Below are 17,225 nucleotides of genomic sequence, written 5' to 3'. Positions count from 1 at the left end.
CCAGGGTACCTAGTGTGGGCCGCTGTCGGCAGACAGGCTTCTGGGCTAGGTGGACCTTTGGTCTGACCCAGTACGGCCGTTCTTATGTTTTTATGTTCTAAATTCGAGGCTCAGAGTCAGGGGTCTCACTGGACCACCTTTATTTTCATACAAACCTGCTCCTGGGTGGCCAGGCTAGCAGCTATCCTGCCCTAGACGGCCGCTTTCCTGTGCCTAGTGCAGAGGTCGTGGACGTTGGAGGCTTCCCCCCAAACCTGGATGAGATCCCCGATCTCTGCACTAGACCAGGCAGGCGCCTGCCTCTTGCGGCCCTGGGCAGTCTCCTGGGAGCCGCCAGCCTGGTCCCGGGAACAGGCGGAGGGCTGGGTGGCAGCGAGTGGCTGGCTCGAGCCGTGCCAGGTGCAGGGTCTGCTGGCAGGGTTCTGGCAGGCTTGCACCTGGCACGGGTACTGTAGCCAGACCGTGCCCCTTTAAGTCTCCTGGGCCGGGAGGGGGGCAGACAAGTTTCCCTGGTGGTGCCCAGAGTGGCCACAAGGGCAAGCTGGGGAGGGCTAGCCTCCCACTAGTTTGAATTAAGTGGCTACACAGCCCTTAATTTGAACTACTGAATTTGAACTAGGCGTTAGTCCTCGTGGAATGAGGTTTACCTAGTTCGAATTAAGCGCTCCGCTAGTTCAAATTAAGTTCGAACTAGCGGTTTGTATGTGTAGCGCCTATCAAAGTTAATTCGAACTAACGTGTGTTAGTTCGAATCAACTTTGTAGTGTAGACATACCCTCTGTGTAGACATACCCTTTGTAGTGTAGACATACCCTCTGTGTGAGCCCTTGATATACATTAAGTGTAACAATGAAAAAAGCATTAATATGTTGCTCTTCAAAATTGTTTGGTTCTGGCCCTTTTTTTTCCTGAATGATGTCATCTGTACAGATCTGATTCTTCCACATAGTTACTCAGGTTGACTGGTAGCTCAGTACACAAGTAATCCCATTGCAGTCATTCATAGCAAGGGGCTGCACAGCAAAAGTAGAGTGATGGAATGTGACTCTATACGATAACATCAAAGATGTGCCTACGCTGCTAAATTTGGATTCTGAGCCAGCTGCTTGAAACAATCTTGAGCTCTTTGATCCAGAAGCTTGGCTGGAGCTCTCACAAGCACATAGACCTACTAGTGAGATTCATGGCACATACTGGGTTCCAACTTCGTAGGAAATACCACAAGCACAGCCTTATTCAGAGAATTTTTGGTATTTCTGTTTGTCCTGCCTGAAACTGGAAGATCCCAGAAATGGAACCTGTAAACTTAGAAACAAATAGTTCTGATTCTTTAAATATGGAAAATGTTCCAACTGAGATTTTAGATTAATTCTCTTTACTTGTTTGTAGTTCACTGCATGCAGGTTCTTTCATTTCTATTTGATGTCCATGCTAGTAAGATGAATTGGTCTTCCACTTACTAACACCCTTATTCATGCTTTAACTCTGCAGCTAAACTCTCAATCTCTTGGCAGGCTACTGCACTGGCTGGGGAGACCCACATTATGTGACCTTTGATGGACAGTACTATAGTTACCAAGGGAATTGCACATATGTCCTGGTGGAAGAAATTCACAAAAAGATTGACAACTTTGGGGTCTACATTGACAACTATCACTGTGATGCACGGGAGACAGTGTCCTGTCCACGCACGCTCATTGTGAAATACGAGACCCAGGAAGTGCACGTAAAGACTCTGAAAATGTTTCCTTTCATAATACAGGTATTGAAAAGTGACTACTAAACCTACATGTATTTGCTCAGATTGATATTGATATTACCTGCCCTCAGTTAATCAGATTCAAACCTGTATAAGCTAATGGCATTCAGACCTGATCACATTGGCCACAATGTTAGGAAAATAGAATAATTGCTCTGTGAGTTGCTTTAATGGAGTTTTATAGGAACACTTCTTCCTCTGCATATTGAAAGAAATCCTCCCCCTTTTGAGACTCAGATCTTTACAATCCCTTCCCCCATCAAAATATGGTGTATGGAGAAATCCATTTTAGCAGACAACATAAAATGGAATCTTGTAATCTCATTTTAAAGGATTTTAATGTGGATAACACCCTAAAGGAATAATAATAATAATTAATAAATGCCAAATGGTATCCAATGAGTAAGAAACATCCCATTGTTCTTGGAAAGCAGGATTGAGAGAGTGATTGAGGGAGGGCAGTAAATCATATTAAGGTTTGAACAAGAGATTACATTTGAATTAGAGATGGGAATCAGAGTGGTAGACCAAAATATTTTTAAAATATATTCTCATCTGGCAAATGGCTTTGCTGATAGTATTCACACCTTACGATGGGTGAAAATGCTTCCTTTTTATATATTTCAAGTGAATAGCCGTCATCAGTTTAGTCCTGAGTTCCAAGGATTGGGATGTGGCATGTTTTATAACCTGTCTTCTCCAAAATATGTTGAAAGTACAGGTTGAATCTCTCTAGTCTGGCAATCTCTGGTCCTGCAACATCCATGATCCAGCATGATTTTAGTTAACCAGATATCTACTTATCATGAGTGTGGCCAAACCTCCCATAAAGTTTGTTGACAGCCACCAGTTCTAGCTCTCAGTGTTCTATGCTGCTATTTAGCTCTGATTTACCCCCAAATATCTTCTAAGAGCCCAATAAATGGTGGAAATGTTGGTAATGCTGCCAGACAATATTAAACAGTGGAAGTGTTGGTAATGCTACTAGACAATATTGACCTAATGTGGTTTGGCAAATTCTCTGGTTCGGCACCTGAGGATGCTGGACTAGTGAGGTTAAATCTGTACTTGCTTTTAGAATTCTTCATCTTCTTATTTTTCATCATCAGCTCTTTGCTGGCTTTTGGAATATTAAGGCGGACAATTGTAGAGGTGACACTACATGTAGAATGTTGCAAGACAACAGCAGTATGGTTAAATTCCCCATTGGCTCTTGAGACAGAGCAAAACTTATCAGTACTAGATGAGCATAAGAGGAATGTACTAGGCCAGCAGTTGTCACACTTATTTGATTGGGCCCAGCTTCTTTGTATAGACAGTCATTTATGTGCCCTCCCACCAAGTACATACACGGCCACCCAGGCAGCGCTACACCAGCACAGGGTGGCGGTGATATGCGTCAATATCACTTTGCAAATCAGTGCAGAAATAATGGAGGCAACGTGACAAATTATTGTGTTAGTACTTTTCTGTGCTATAGCTTTGGCGGTGCTATGGCTGCCATTCCAGGGCTGAGCATCTGAGCCCCACTGCCTCTCTGGAAGAGATGCGGGAGGAGCCTGAGCATGGGTTGCCTCCCAGGGAGCCTAGATGGTGGGACTCCAGCTGTTCCCTTTATACCTGCCTCCCGGGTGTGCATGCCCCTTCTGCTCAAGCTCCAGCATCCTGCGGTTGATGGCCCAAGTTCTTAAAAAAACTAACCAAAGACTCCCTCACAGCTCATCCCTCTCTTGTCATATTCTTACGCCTCTCTTGGGTGGCCCACCCCTTCATGTGAGAATTGCTGCACTCTGCCTACCACAAGGTTGTAAATAATTAGATTTTTTTTCCTCCCCCTATTTCATTCCATTTCATTATTTACATGACTGTAGATCAAAGGATTCCCTTTCTTTGGAGCAACCAGCTCTGCCATTGCATGATCTAAGTGGGCAGACAGCCAATGAGAAGCCAGATAGTTACCAGGGCTGGGCTGCCATGACACTAGAGGCTAAAGGAAATGGCCTAGGTGGGGCCCACAGCTAGGGAAGGAGGGGAGGGAGGGTGAACAGGGTCACCCCTGTCAGATTTCAGCAGTCACTGAGCATGCTCAGCACATGGCAAGCAGCAAGCCAGTTGCCCTCACTCTACTCCCCCTCCCCTTGGGCAGGCAGAAGCCACCTGCCTGCAGCAGCTCCCCCCGGGTTGGGAGGGAGGAGAGAAGCACAGGCAGTCTGGGACATTGCCCATAGGGCATTAAGGCCTCCCAGCCTGTCTTGGGAGATGGGGGCAGCACTCTGGTGCCAGACCCACTGAAGACTAGGAAACCCTTGCACACCATGATAAGTTGTGGATAGTGGGGCTGCAGAGGGGTTAGAGCTGGGGGGAAAGGATTGCCTTGGCACGGGGCAGTCACTCCTCCCTGGCCACCCTGCAGCAGGTCGACCCATAGAGGCTCAGAGTCAGAGTATGGCACACCTTGTCCTGAGGCCCAAATTCTGAACATGTATCCCCAGGTGGAGGTAGCCCTTTGCTGGGCCTTAGAGAGGGAGTTCAACATTCCTGTCACATGCAAAGAAACATACAGCACATCAGAAATAGATAGCAAGGAAGTTTCGGGTCATAAGCACATTACTTTCCTTTACATTGCATCTCCCGTGCAAGTTAATGATCAATAGATTATTTTATTGAACATAATGTAAAGGTATGTTTCTTCTCCTTTTTCTTTGCACATTAGGTGACGGTAAATGGTCAGGAAGTCGCTACCCCTTACGAAAAATATGGCATGAAAGTCGTTAAGTCAGGAGTAAATTACGTAGTGGAAATTGAGCGAATTGGGGTAAACGTAAGCTACAATGGCTTGTCTTTCTCAGTTAGATTGGCCTACCGTCTGTTTGGCAACAACACTCAAGGACAGTGTGGTAAGGATCTATTTTTCTACCTTCAGACCGAAATATAAAAGTTAAATGAAAATTCTGTCAGTAAGAGAGACTTGTTGCTGATTCATTGTGATGGATGTAAATACGATTATGTGATGGGGAAAATTGGGGTGTGAATCCTTCTACTTCTTGTCAATTTTAGGAACTTGTAACAACAACAAAACTGATGACTGTATGCTACCTAATGGAAAGTTCCCAGGTAGCTGTGAAACCATGGCGGACCATTGGGTGGTTCATGACCCCGAAAAGCCACAGTGCACTCCATCCGTAATTCCTACACAGAGCCCTTCTGTCCCAGATACCTGCAAACCATCTGCTCTCTGTGAGCTCTTTAAGGGAAGGTAAATACACCAGCAGTGGTACAGACCTATAATTTTGGAATTCCGTGGCAATCTGAAATGCAGGTTTGCTGTTGCTTCATCATTTCTTGCAGCTGTGTCTGCTCCTTCCCTATCTTCTGTTCTTTCTAACCTCCCTCCTATTTTGCTTTCATCTTTGCAACTTCCTCACTGCCATTCAGGCTTCTTACTGATTCTTTGGCCCTCTCATACACTTCTGGGCTTCCTTGGCCTTCTTCAGCCCTTTCCACTTGGCTCTTCTACTCTGCTGTCTCAGCAGCCGATATGGATCCCCTGACAAGCCAAAGGGAGCTCGTGCTTAAGTTTCACAATGTGGCTTCAAAGACGGGAAATTTCAAACCAAGTTTTATTGACAACTCTAATTCATGGCGATACTAGATTCCTCCAGCCACTAGGGGGATGCAGTATTTTGGAGCGAGAGATAGTATAAAGATTAAGGTCTCAGTGTATTGGAAGGTTGTACTCCAGTGAAATGCTGCTCTGTCATGGATGAGTCCTTTTCAGTGGTCCCAGTACAACCCCTTGCTAAAATATGCCATCCAGCACCTTGAACTAAGCATAGTAACTAATTACATGTTTCTGCTTCTAGTGTGTTTGAAAAGTGCCATAGCCTTGTCGACTACCATAACTACTACCGTGCCTGCATTTACGACAGCTGTTTTGTTCCAAACTCCCAACTCGAGTGTGCTAGTTTGCAAATTTACGCTACCATCTGTGCTGACCAGGGTGTCTGTGTTGACTGGAGAGGCTATACCCATGGCACCTGCGGTAAGTAGAGACATTTTTCTGTCATTTCACTTAAATAATTTGTCTGCTTCAATTCCCCTGTGTTAATGTGTTATTTGGTTTCCCCCAGTCCATAATGACTGTAATAAACTTCAAAAGCTGTGCTGAAATAATTTTGCTGCCTAGATTTCAAAGGGGAGAAAATAGATGATCCTATAAAAACATATATTATGTTTCTTGTGCCCAAAAAGCTCTAAATCCATTTGTGGAAATGCCTGAGCATATACAACAGGGGTGCCTACATATTTAATGGGAAACAAACTTGGTTTTGCTGGTGCGTTGGTTTTGCTTTGAAAATTTGGCCCTAAGAAACCCTAACCATCCAAAGTGTTTGTATTCAAAAAGCAAATCCTGCCCTTAAGTTGGCACAGCAAAATGGCATGTTGCTTTGCATATGTTGCTTTATGTAAAATCGCTGATGACCTGCAGATCCTGCGATACCTTTCATAAATGGCTTTTTCCCTTAAGTCTGAGTTTCTTAGAATTTAAGGTACTCAGTCAGATCTTCATTCTTACTGAATGAGTCTGACATTTTCAAATCTATTTGTTTCCAATGTGCTTTTGAAGATTGGCAAAAGTATAAACGTTTTGGGTTGCTTCTGATGGTCTTGCTGAAATATTTTTCTCTGTATCTCTTCCATTCAAGCTCTTAAATGCCCATCACATAGAGTATACAAAGCCTGTGGTCCTATTGAAGAGGTGACCTGCAAGTCAAGGTAAATAGCTACTTTCCTGCCAGTCATGTCCAATGCATCTAGCCATGGATAGATAGTCCACAGAGAAAAGAGGAACTTCTACATTTTTCAATCTTGGTCTGCGTCTAGACTGGCATGAATTTGCGCAAAAGCAGATGCTTTTGCGCAAAATTTTGCCGCCTGCCTACACTGGCCACTTTTATTTGCGCAAGAACACTGACTTTGTAATGTACAAAATCAGTGGTTCTTGCGCAAATACTCCGACGCGTCCGCTCAGGGATAAGCCCTTTTGTGCAAGTATTCTTGCTCAAGAGGGCCAATGTAGAGAGCCATGTTTATTTCTTGTGCAAGGAAGCCCGATGGCTAAAATGGCCATCGGAGCTTTCTTGCGCAAGAGAGCGTCCACACTGGGCACGGATGCTTTTGCACAAAAGCAAATCTTTTGTGCAAAGGCACATCCCAGTGTGGACACTCTCTTGCGCAAATACTTTTAATAGAAAAACTTTTCTGTTAAAAGAATTTGCGCAAATTCTTGCCAATCTCGACGCAGCCTTGATGTAAAATAGAAATCTGAAAAATCTGCAAAACAGCCTCTAACCTGGTTATCATTGTATTTGCCCTGAGATCTTGTTACTGCACAACCCATACAGCTGAATCAAATACTGTATAGTGAAATAAACTAAGATTAGAATCAAAATAATTTACAATCTGTAAACTTTACATATACAAATTTTTCCCTGATCTTTTTTGGGTTCAATATATTTGGTCCACCTTCCACTGTGTGTCTGTAATTAATTATAAATGCTGATAGTTTGTTTGTTTGTTTGTTTGTTTGTTTTCTATAGCCAAGTTGCAGTTAACCACACCAATCACATGGAAGGTTGCTTCTGTCCTGATGGAACAATGCCTTATGGTGGAGGTGTGGATGTCTGTGTAAAAACCTGCGGTAGGTTGTGTTACCATGTTTAAATGCAGGTGTATTTCCTTTTTGTTGTGACCAGGTCATGAATACAATATAATTCTGAAGCTGGTTATCTGCCATGATATCAATTATAAGGAGATTTATTTTTTCTCTATTTACAGGGTGTGTCGGACCAGATAATGAACCTAGAGAGGTATGTTACGCATTTCCCTTTTTTGGGGGGGAAAGGAAGTTACATATTTTGTGTCTCCTCCCAACTAGCCCTGTTTTGTGTAGACACCCAGGTTTTCATCCATACACATATTTAGTAGATGAGTGGAATTTTGAAAACCCTTGATTTTATATTTATTGTGGTTTGACTTACACATTAGTGGCAAAACTTGCCGTTAGATAGTTCTTGATAATCAGTCTCCAGACTACAAAATAGTTAATTTATAATTCCACTCTGTTCCCTCCTAACACATACACTCGTTTCCATGCTTACACACAACAGATTTATGTTGTTTTTATTTACAAACTATTCAGTTAGTCATTTTCTTCTCTTTTATTAATGACAGTTTGGGGAACGTTTTGAGTTTGATTGTAAGAACTGCATTTGCCTGGAGGGTGGAAGTGGCATTAAATGTGAGCCCCTCATATGTGAAGAGAAAGAGGATAAAACAAACTGCAAGAATGAAGGCTTTTACGAGGTCACTGAAGTCAATCCTGACAACATCTGCTGCAACAGAACTTTCTGCAGTAAGTTCCCCTTTTGCTTCATTTACAGCACACCACTGCCCCACCAACATTCTTTTGCAATAACAGTTGCATTATTCATTTGTGCTAAATTAATTGAGAATATTTGGTGAGCCCCAGGACTGCTAAATGCCTAGACTGAGCCCTGTTAAGTGGCATATTGCTCTCCGTAGCAGTTATTTTACATTTCTCTTGCCTTTTTCACTTTGCAGGATGCGATGTGGCCCTTTGCACAACCATTCCTCCTAAATGTAAACTGGGTTATCAACTTGAATCGAGCATTCCAAATGGCATGTGCTGTCCTGTGTATAAATGCGGTAAGTCGTTTTTAAACATATAACAGTATTGCATTTCCCGCGAGCGTTAAGGCTGGTAGTATATGCTTCTCTTTAGGAGGGGGAAACAAAACCAAGCTTAGATTCTAGGTTGCAACCATGCTTCGTCCCTGGAAGTAGTTGAGAAAATGGTGTAAGGTGGATGAGGTATCACTCGTCCTTGTCACGTTAAATATTTCTGGTTATACACCTATGCGAGAATAATGTGATTTTTGACCAGAACTTCAGTCCTCTTACAAACTTTAGGGTATGTCTAGACTACATGGCTCCATTGACGGAACCATGTAGATGAGTTTACTAGACATAGCAAAATGAAGCGACGATTTAAATAATCTCCACTTCATTTACATCAAAATGGCCACCGCGCTGTGCCAACAATCAGCTGATGGGCACAGCGGGGCAGTATAGATGCACCGTGGTCAACAAGGGAAGCCTTTGTCGACTGCTCCGGTATGCCTTGTGAAACCGGAGCGGCCGACAAACCAGAAAGGCAGATGAATCAACCATTTCCAGTAAACATAGCAGGAACCGGTTTGTAATTGCCCAGTGAGCAACCTGAGATGTAAAATCTGGACTATTGATATTCAAACCAGATAGCCTTCCTTTTTTATAAGTGCAAATTGTACATTGCAACGTTTGTGTCCGTGTATGGCACAATTGACATTGCAAAAATTGAATCTGGGTTACCCTTTTGAACATTGGTGTTGTGCTTAAAAGAAATTTGCATGATTGGGATTATAAAATCTGGCAAGTTCCTTGCATGTATAACCACACTACCTCTACTTTGTTTCACAGTCCACAAGAAGGTTTGTGTGCATGACAATGCGGAGTACTTGGTAAGTTTCCATTTCTTCATTCAAAGGACTTTTAGATGAAACATTTGTGTCAAGAGCACCCTTTTACTGATGTATTTTGAGGAAGTTTGCATTTGGTACAATACACCTTTAAAGCACCCCCCCCCACACACACACAAATTGCCATCAGGGATGAATGTGTTACACTGAGCTAAACACTTTTCAGAGAAAGTCTCTCATGAGTATTTGAAGCAGTGGTTCTAATCAGCTAGACTGTGGATGTAAAGATTTGAGTTTACTATTCAATGTGCATACCCCTAGAAAGTCAGTGTACCTTTCACACTAGCACTTTGCTTCTCTATGTTAAGGCCTTGCTGTCACAAATGGAAAGAAATGAGCAAGGGCCACATTTCAACCCCCTATAATTCTGCTGGCTCTGTTTTATTTATTAATACATGCAAGTACTAAGTTATTCCGTTCATATGCATAAGATGAACATTTGTCCTCTAAGAATGCGTGATGTGTTTCCTTAGAAGTTGTTTGTTTATGGAGAGGGGGGAAGTATTGGATATTAGAAATATGTCTCCAGGCACATCGTGCCCTGCTAATACCAGAACTCTGTTTTTTTTTAAATCCAGCCTGGTTCTCCAGTCCTTGGTGATAAGTGTGAGACTTGCTTGTGCACTGAGAATGTGAACAGTACTGGTCAGAATATCGTCACATGTCATCACATTCCTTGCGATACAAGATGCCCACAAGTAAGTCATGAAAATCTCTTTGTCCCATTTCCTTGCAAAGTAGCTGTGAATGAGAGAGGGGTATTCGAAGCAAAGGAGAGGAAGGCAGGAGGTCCTAGGTGCTAATTCCAGCTCTGATGCTGAATCTTCTTGGGCAATCCATTTTCTTCATTTTCAGGATGATGATAATAATGCTTATGAGCATCTTAGTCACAGTGTGATGATTAACTAATGATTTAAAAAATACTTTGTTGATAAAGTAACGTCTAACCACGGTGAAGCCTTTGTTGCCTCCATTTATTGTCTGCTTTCATTATCCCTTTTCTCTTCACCTGATGATCTCCATCTATTACAAAAAGCAACACATTTAGATTATCCTTAAAACCATTAAAACCTTAAAATCGTTAAAAACAGTGCTTCAATTTAGCTGGGTTTTTACAGACATCCTTAATCTGGTCCTCACATTATTACATTTGCATGTGTTTCTCAAGGACACTTTTGACCTAGTGCTTTGTTTTTAATTCCTAGGGATATGAACTTAAAGATATGAACGGAGAATGTTGTCCAAAATGTGTGCAGACGAAATGTATTGTCAAAAAGAGTGACGGCATTTCCCTCATCTTAAGTGTAAGTATGCTGCAGTTCTTAGGAGTCTACCAACCTTGTAGCATTCCTATTGTGTTCCTCAAAGTTTTCACTGGGAGAAAAGACAGAGAAGTTAACGGTGGAGGGCAGAGAAGAGTCAGAGCTTACGTTCGAATGTGCATTGGCAAGTTCAGTTACTCATTTAAAAGAAAGTTATGTGAATTTCTCTGATCTGGGTTCTGAAAGATGGGGTTGGAGAGCTTATGAGATCAGATTTTCTCACAAGGTTTTTTCTGGTATCTGAAAACTATGAGAAGAGTCTTTCTTGCAGTTTTCTGACCAAGAAGTAGAAAGGTGACAGAAGAGCTTGAACATGATTCGACTGTGTTGCTCGTTTTGAGTAAAGGGCTGTTCTTATTTAGTATCCCAAATCAGAATCTCACCCTGTTATTTTTCCTTGACTTGGGATCTATTCGTTTCACACAGGGATTTTTCTTTCCCAATGGAAATTCCAAAGATCCCCTTCACCCATGGGGCCCCATAATATAGTCACTAGCCAAGACAGATATTTGTCTAGTATATTCATGCTGAGAAATGAGGAGTGTCTATAAAGAAGATAGGAAGATTTCTGTCTGAACCCATTCTGAATGTTTCTGCGTATGCGACATTTCCTTTTTGTATACAGCCTGGGGAAATGCAAACTGATCCAAAGAAAAACTGCACCGTGTATAGCTGTGTGCTGATCAAAGGTCAGTTCATCTCCTCCACCTCAGAGATTACCTGCCCAGCGTTCAGTGAGGAGAACTGTAAACCTGTAAGTACATTTGGGACATTCACCCTCTTCCTGTTTGACAATGCATTTTAGTTTGATCCAGCCCTCTTATAAACAAAAGACTCTACTTTGATTGAAACTTTCTAAACTGGGACTCTCTGGTCTGGCAAATCTGAAGTAAGGAATGGATGTTGCAGGACCAAAGAGTCCCAACGGAAGGTGAGTAGTAGGGAGCCCAGTGAGGCTGGCAGCCCACAGTGAGCTGCCAATGGGGCTGCCAACACATTGCAATGGAGTGCACAGAGCCACGGCAGCGACAGCTGCCCTGTGCAGCTGGCAGGGCAGTGGGGCCAGTACCAGTGGAGAGCCAGCTGGAAGGCCAGCGGGCTGGGTCAGAGCTGAAGGGCCCAGTGGCAAAGGGGCCAGAGATGACCTCCTCTGGTCCAGCAATATCCTTCATCTGGGACCGGTCAGGTGCTGAGGGTTCCGGACCAGGGAAGTCCAACCTGTGTGGAGCGCTAGCACATATCTTATAACTGTGATGTGTGCTCTGTTGTGCCTCATGGGGATCTTCAGAGCTCCAACTGGGGAGGACATGGAAGGGTTCTGGGAAATAGTAGGAAATAGTATATAGGAATTTAAGACCTGGTTATTCTATTTTTTTTGTTTGCACTAATTTCTTGAAACATTCTTCCATCAAACAAAAGGAATGTATGGTGCATATACTACCTATTTATTGATGGGTCCTGAGTATTATAGTAAGACATTAGTGTCCCATAGCTTAAAAACTGACCAGTAGTGAACTATGATGTTCTAACACACCGTAATCTGCAGGATCATCTTTGTATGAGGCAGCATATTTTCATGAGTGTCCTGTGGACACAATAGTTTCAATAAATAATTGATATACCACATACTTATTTTCTACTGAAAGAATGAGAAAATACTGTGGTTCTGTCAGATAAAAAAGCGTGGAATTCCATGGCAAACAGTAATTTGGAAGTGACAACCTTTGTATGCCACAAGCTTTTCCTTCAAAGAATTACATAGTGCAAGAGAATCCATTTTGGAATTTACAGATCTTAAAGTCAAAAAAGAATTATCATGGTCATCTATTGTCACCGCTTGTATAATACAGGCCACACAATTACAACCAGTAATTCATGCTATAGAACAAATTATTTTCCTCGATTGTGCATGTAAATAATAAAATTTCAAAATATAGAAAATATATTTTTCTGATTTGTTTTCAGGGCACTATTACACTGTTGCCGAATGGTTGCTGTAAAACATGTGAGTACCGTTACCCAGTGTTCATATATTAATTAAAAATAAAATGGATTTTTTAAAAAGGAACTGATTTTTTCCTCTCTAAAAGTTATTGCTAAACTACATTAATTTAATCAGATGGAAGTACACTCCTACTAGTTGTTTTGTGGAGCACATAAAGCATGCCCAGAAGAAAGTTAGACACTGGGGCCACGTTATACTTACTGTGCTGGTGATCGATCATCTGGCATTTGATTAAGAGGGGGCTAGGTAAGACCCGCTAAATTGAACACTGATAGTGGTTCCTGGCAGATCGAGTGTAGGCATGACTTGACTGAGTATATGGCCACACAGCACAGTTTGGTTATTAATCAATCAACATAGCTGCAGAGGGGGCTTTGCAGCAGAAGTGCCTTTTGGGAAAGGAAAGGCAGGTGGATGAAAGGGCCTAACTCACTGGGATTGGAAGACATGGAGATAATGTAGCTCACCTACTGTATTTTTATGTCTGTGTTTTTCTTTTCAGTTTTCCTTCTGATTTGTTGTGTTCAGTGCCTAAAGCAGTGAAGTATATAGATAAAAATATCAGTTTTATTTTTGGCGCAGAGTTTGAAACATTGCCTTACAAGCTGCTATATTAAAAGTCCATTCAGCAGCTTATTTAAAACATCTCTAACTGGCTACTATATGTGGCTTGGTAAAACCCTTTAGTCCTGATTTGGCACTAGTAACATTGATAGCACCTAATAGTTTTGATTTAATAAGCCTTTGCTTTTCCCTGCACGGGCCCCCAAACACTCTCACACAATCTGAGTAATACAAGATAAATGAGCCATTTTCTTTCTTCCTCATTTGTTTCATTTCTTCTGTTATTCAGCGGCTCCAATAAGAGACATGTTCAAGAGATGGTTTGTTCTCCAGACTAACATTGAAAGGCAAGCGTTAAAATGCTTGACCTTTCTGACAACTTTTCTGTTTGAACTGCAGTTATTTCAGTATTTTAGTGACAGATGGCAGAACAAGGAGCAATGGTCTCAAGTTGTGGTGGGAGAGGTCCAAGTTGGATATTAGGAAAAACTATTTCACTAGCAGGGTAGTGAAGCACTGGAATGGGTTATCTGGGGAGGAGTTTCCATCCCTAGAGGTGTTTAAGTCTCGGCTTGACAAAGCCCTGGCCGGGTTGATTTAGTTGTGATTGGTCCTGCCTAGAGCAGGGGGCTGGACTTGATGACCTTCTGAGGTCTCTTCCAGCTCTATGGTTCTATGATTCTATGATTCACATCCTGTGATGAAGCAACATGATGCTTTTGCAGCCATCTGATTGAAGGGCATTATCTCTTTTTTTCCTCATAGGCATACCCCAGGACACTCCATTGCCATGTTCTGTCACCAAAAACCTGGAATATATCATCCACAATGGCTGCCGCTCTGTGGAGAAGGTCGTTCTGACTCACTGTGAAGGATCATGCGGAACTCTCTCAATGTAAGTAAAGTGAATCAGTCAAGGAGATACTGAATTGAATTGACATATAGACTGCTTCCATGAAAGGGGCAATACATAGCCTGGTTGAAGAGTCAGTAGCTGAAGAGCTAGAACTGGTCAACTCCAAGTCTCACAAGCACTGACGTTTGTAACTGGTTTGGGGATACTGGCCAAAGGGCTGATTCACGTTCGTAATGAAGTCCATAGAAAAGGGACAAGTGACTCTTCATTTTGCTTCCAAATAGCTGTGTAGATTCCTTCTTGCCTACACTGTGAGAGCCGGATCACTTGCCATTTGCGTTAGAGCAGCACAGAGTCAATTCCTGATGTAGGCAATACGTTAACAATAGCCACATCGGAACGTCATGAGCAGAGATGCTACTTTCCAAAGATGAATGTATAAAGGACTGGAGGGAAAAACGAGAGACTCTTTTATAAGAGGGAGACACTTGTGTGGTAAAGAAGTGAAAAAATGTGTGCTAAAGGGCTTTTCATAATTGTGGAGATAATGAAGTTAGTATTGCTCTGAAATGAGAGAACTTTGAAGAAACCAGCGGTTAAGAGTATAACCCTAATTTCCCACTGAAACGATCTTTTGCAGTCTACCACTGAAAACAATTACCTGGAGGAAAGCCCATTCCTTATGGGGATTATTTATTTGAATTGCTGCAGTACGACTGGCCCCAAACAGGTTCCTGTGATGAAAAGCGGGCCCCAATCAGTGTTCCCATCTGATTTTTTGTGAATGGAAAGCAACCAGAGTACATGGTTTGGGGCAGAGATTTCCAAAGCACCTAAGGAAATTGGGCACTCAGCTCCCAGTGACTTCCAATGGGAATAGGGTGCCTAATTCACTTAGGCCCCTTTCAAATTCCAGACCTTGATGACTTGTTTTTTAAAAACAGCAGGCTACATTATACTTGAACCTGGTACCTAGCATACTGCCAGCTCAGCTAAGGGAGCAGCTCCTCTAATTCATACCACTGGAGAAGCCTTGTAAACCTATTATTTCCAGTTTCTTACAGTAGCTTATCCCCTCAAATAGCATTGTGCCTCATTTCACTTTCTTTCCACCTTTACTTACAGCATAAATAAGGGGTGGGAGGGATAGCTCAGTGGTTTACACATTGGCCTGCTAAACCCAGGGATGTGAGCTCAATCCTTGAGGAAGCATCAAGGGCAAAAATCTGTCAGGGATGGTGCTTAGTCCTCCTGTGAAGGCAGGGGACTGGACTCAATGACCTTTCAAGGTTCCTTCTGGTTCAAGGAGGTAGGCATCTCCATTCATTTATTTTATAGCATAGTGTGACGGTGTTTTTTCCCATGCTCTCAAACAGATACTCAGCTGAGGCCAGTTCCATGGAGCACAAATGTTCCTGCTGCAGGGAGACAGAGACCATCAAGAAGCAAGTTCTACTGAGATGCCCCGATGGGGAAACTATAACATACAAATATCTACATGTGGACGACTGTAAATGTTTCGACACTGAGTGCACCGTACCAGGCTCCTCAGAAGAGGCCAAAAGCAGCGAACACTCAAAGGAAAATGTAGAACAGGGTGCCATCGAACGAGTCAAGCGGGCCATTCAGAGAATAATGCAGTGAAGGGCAGAAAAGTAACGACACACAGAAAAAAAAAGACAAGGAGGCTTTATGCACCAATCTCATCTTAATTCAATGCTTTGCCGTTTCCCATTTACTCCTTTGCCTCATATTCTCTGATTATTTTTAACTGAACTCTATTTATTTGTGTACAAAAGAGAAACTATTATACCAAGTCTCTTTTGTTAGGTCTTAAATTAGTTTCTTTTTCTTTCAATGATTAAAGTCATATTTCAAAAGTGAAAACTCCTTGTCTTTATTCATCTGCACACTTGAGCCTTCAGTCCTTGAAAGGGAAGGAAGATTGCTCCCGAGCCTAAGCAGTAAAGTGCCAGCTTTTCTAAGTCAACTGGATACCTATTTTTGGCTCTCTAAGTGCTCAAATCTATCGAGGTCTAGATTCTGGGTCCCAAAAGGTTACAAAGGGTAACTCTTCTGTACCACCATTATATCTGCTGCAACAAAACAATGGAAAGATCAGGTTTAATTTACTAGAAATATTTGGGTAGAGCCCTGCAGAGGCACAACATTTGTATCTGTATCCACATCTGCATCCACAAAACGGAGCTGCAGATATCTTCATTGAGGATATGGCTACACTACAGCACTAATTTGAACTAACTTAGTTCGAATTAGTTAATTCGAACTAAGCTCATTCGAATTAGCGCATCTCGACTTAAAAACTAGTTTGAATTAGCGTTTTGCTAATTCGAACTAGCATGTCCACATTGAGAGGACCCTGAACCGAAGTTAAGGCTGGCAGGAAGCAGTGCCAGCAGGGCATCAGGTTATGACTTAGAATGTGGAGCTGCCTCAGGCTAGCCAAGAGCTGTGCTTAAAGGGACCCGACCCTCACCCCGGACAGACAGTTCTCAGGGTTCCCCACTTGCTTGTCTACCTCGATGAGGGACAGCAAAGCAGTCCAGTCTTGGAGTGCCCTGAGTGCCCACACTCGGCACATCAGAGCACTCGGCCATCAGCCCGGCTGCACTTGCCGCAGGCTGCCATCTGGGGGGGGGGGGGGTCAATCGAGGGGCTGTCAGTTTCTAGGAGACCCTGCAGGAGAGCTTCCACCCTGAGGAGCCTGCAGAGCCACCCCAGTCCTCCCCATTGGGGGCTTGTACCCCATTCCTCCCTCATCTCCTTTCACTTACCCTCCCTAGCCCCCCATCCTGATGTACAAAATAAAGGACACGTGTGTTCAAAAATAGAAACTCTCTTTATTTAACAAAACTGTGTGTGTGGGGGGGGGAGTGGGAAAAGGAGGTGGGAGAAGGGAAGAGAGAGGGTTGGAGAGCGGATTGGGAAACCTGGAAGGAGGGAGCATGAAGAGGGAAGCTAGGGAAAGAAGGAGTAGGAGAAGTATAAAACTATGGTATGCCTACATCTTCAGTACTGTGTACAGATGTGATCTCCTCACCCCAGAAAAGCTATTTTGGCCTTGCAAAGGGTTCCAAAAAGGGCAACTAAAATGATC

At 42.8% G+C, this 17,225-nt stretch overlaps 1 protein-coding gene across 1 annotated transcript in view; it reads left to right on the top strand.

Annotated features, from left to right (window-relative positions):
- Positions 1-15,968, top strand: part of LOC102453848 (mucin-2-like) — a 67,593-nt gene extending 51,625 nt beyond the window's left edge. The window contains exons 32-47 of the mRNA XM_089778835.1: positions 1,515-1,762; positions 4,473-4,656; positions 4,817-5,015; positions 5,623-5,801; positions 6,466-6,535; positions 7,360-7,460; positions 7,598-7,629; positions 7,994-8,174; positions 8,384-8,488; positions 9,302-9,342; positions 9,939-10,058; positions 10,566-10,664; positions 11,308-11,436; positions 12,648-12,687; positions 14,017-14,146; positions 15,484-15,968. Coding sequence (XP_089634961.1) covers positions 1,515-1,762; positions 4,473-4,656; positions 4,817-5,015; positions 5,623-5,801; positions 6,466-6,535; positions 7,360-7,460; positions 7,598-7,629; positions 7,994-8,174; positions 8,384-8,488; positions 9,302-9,342; positions 9,939-10,058; positions 10,566-10,664; positions 11,308-11,436; positions 12,648-12,687; positions 14,017-14,146; positions 15,484-15,751 — 2,126 coding nt within the window. The 3' untranslated portion in view covers positions 15,752-15,968. The remainder of the gene's footprint in view (positions 1-1,514; positions 1,763-4,472; positions 4,657-4,816; positions 5,016-5,622; positions 5,802-6,465; positions 6,536-7,359; positions 7,461-7,597; positions 7,630-7,993; positions 8,175-8,383; positions 8,489-9,301; positions 9,343-9,938; positions 10,059-10,565; positions 10,665-11,307; positions 11,437-12,647; positions 12,688-14,016; positions 14,147-15,483) is intronic.
- Positions 15,969-17,225: the final 1,257 nt, after the last annotated feature.

This window comes from Pelodiscus sinensis, chromosome 5 (assembly GCF_052426305.1).
Source record: "Pelodiscus sinensis isolate ZL-2025 chromosome 5, ASM5242630v1, whole genome shotgun sequence".
Taxonomy (NCBI): domain Eukaryota; kingdom Metazoa; phylum Chordata; order Testudines; family Trionychidae; genus Pelodiscus; species Pelodiscus sinensis.
Note: the sequence above shows the minus strand (reverse complement) of the source record. Positions and strands in the feature narration are given on the sequence as shown.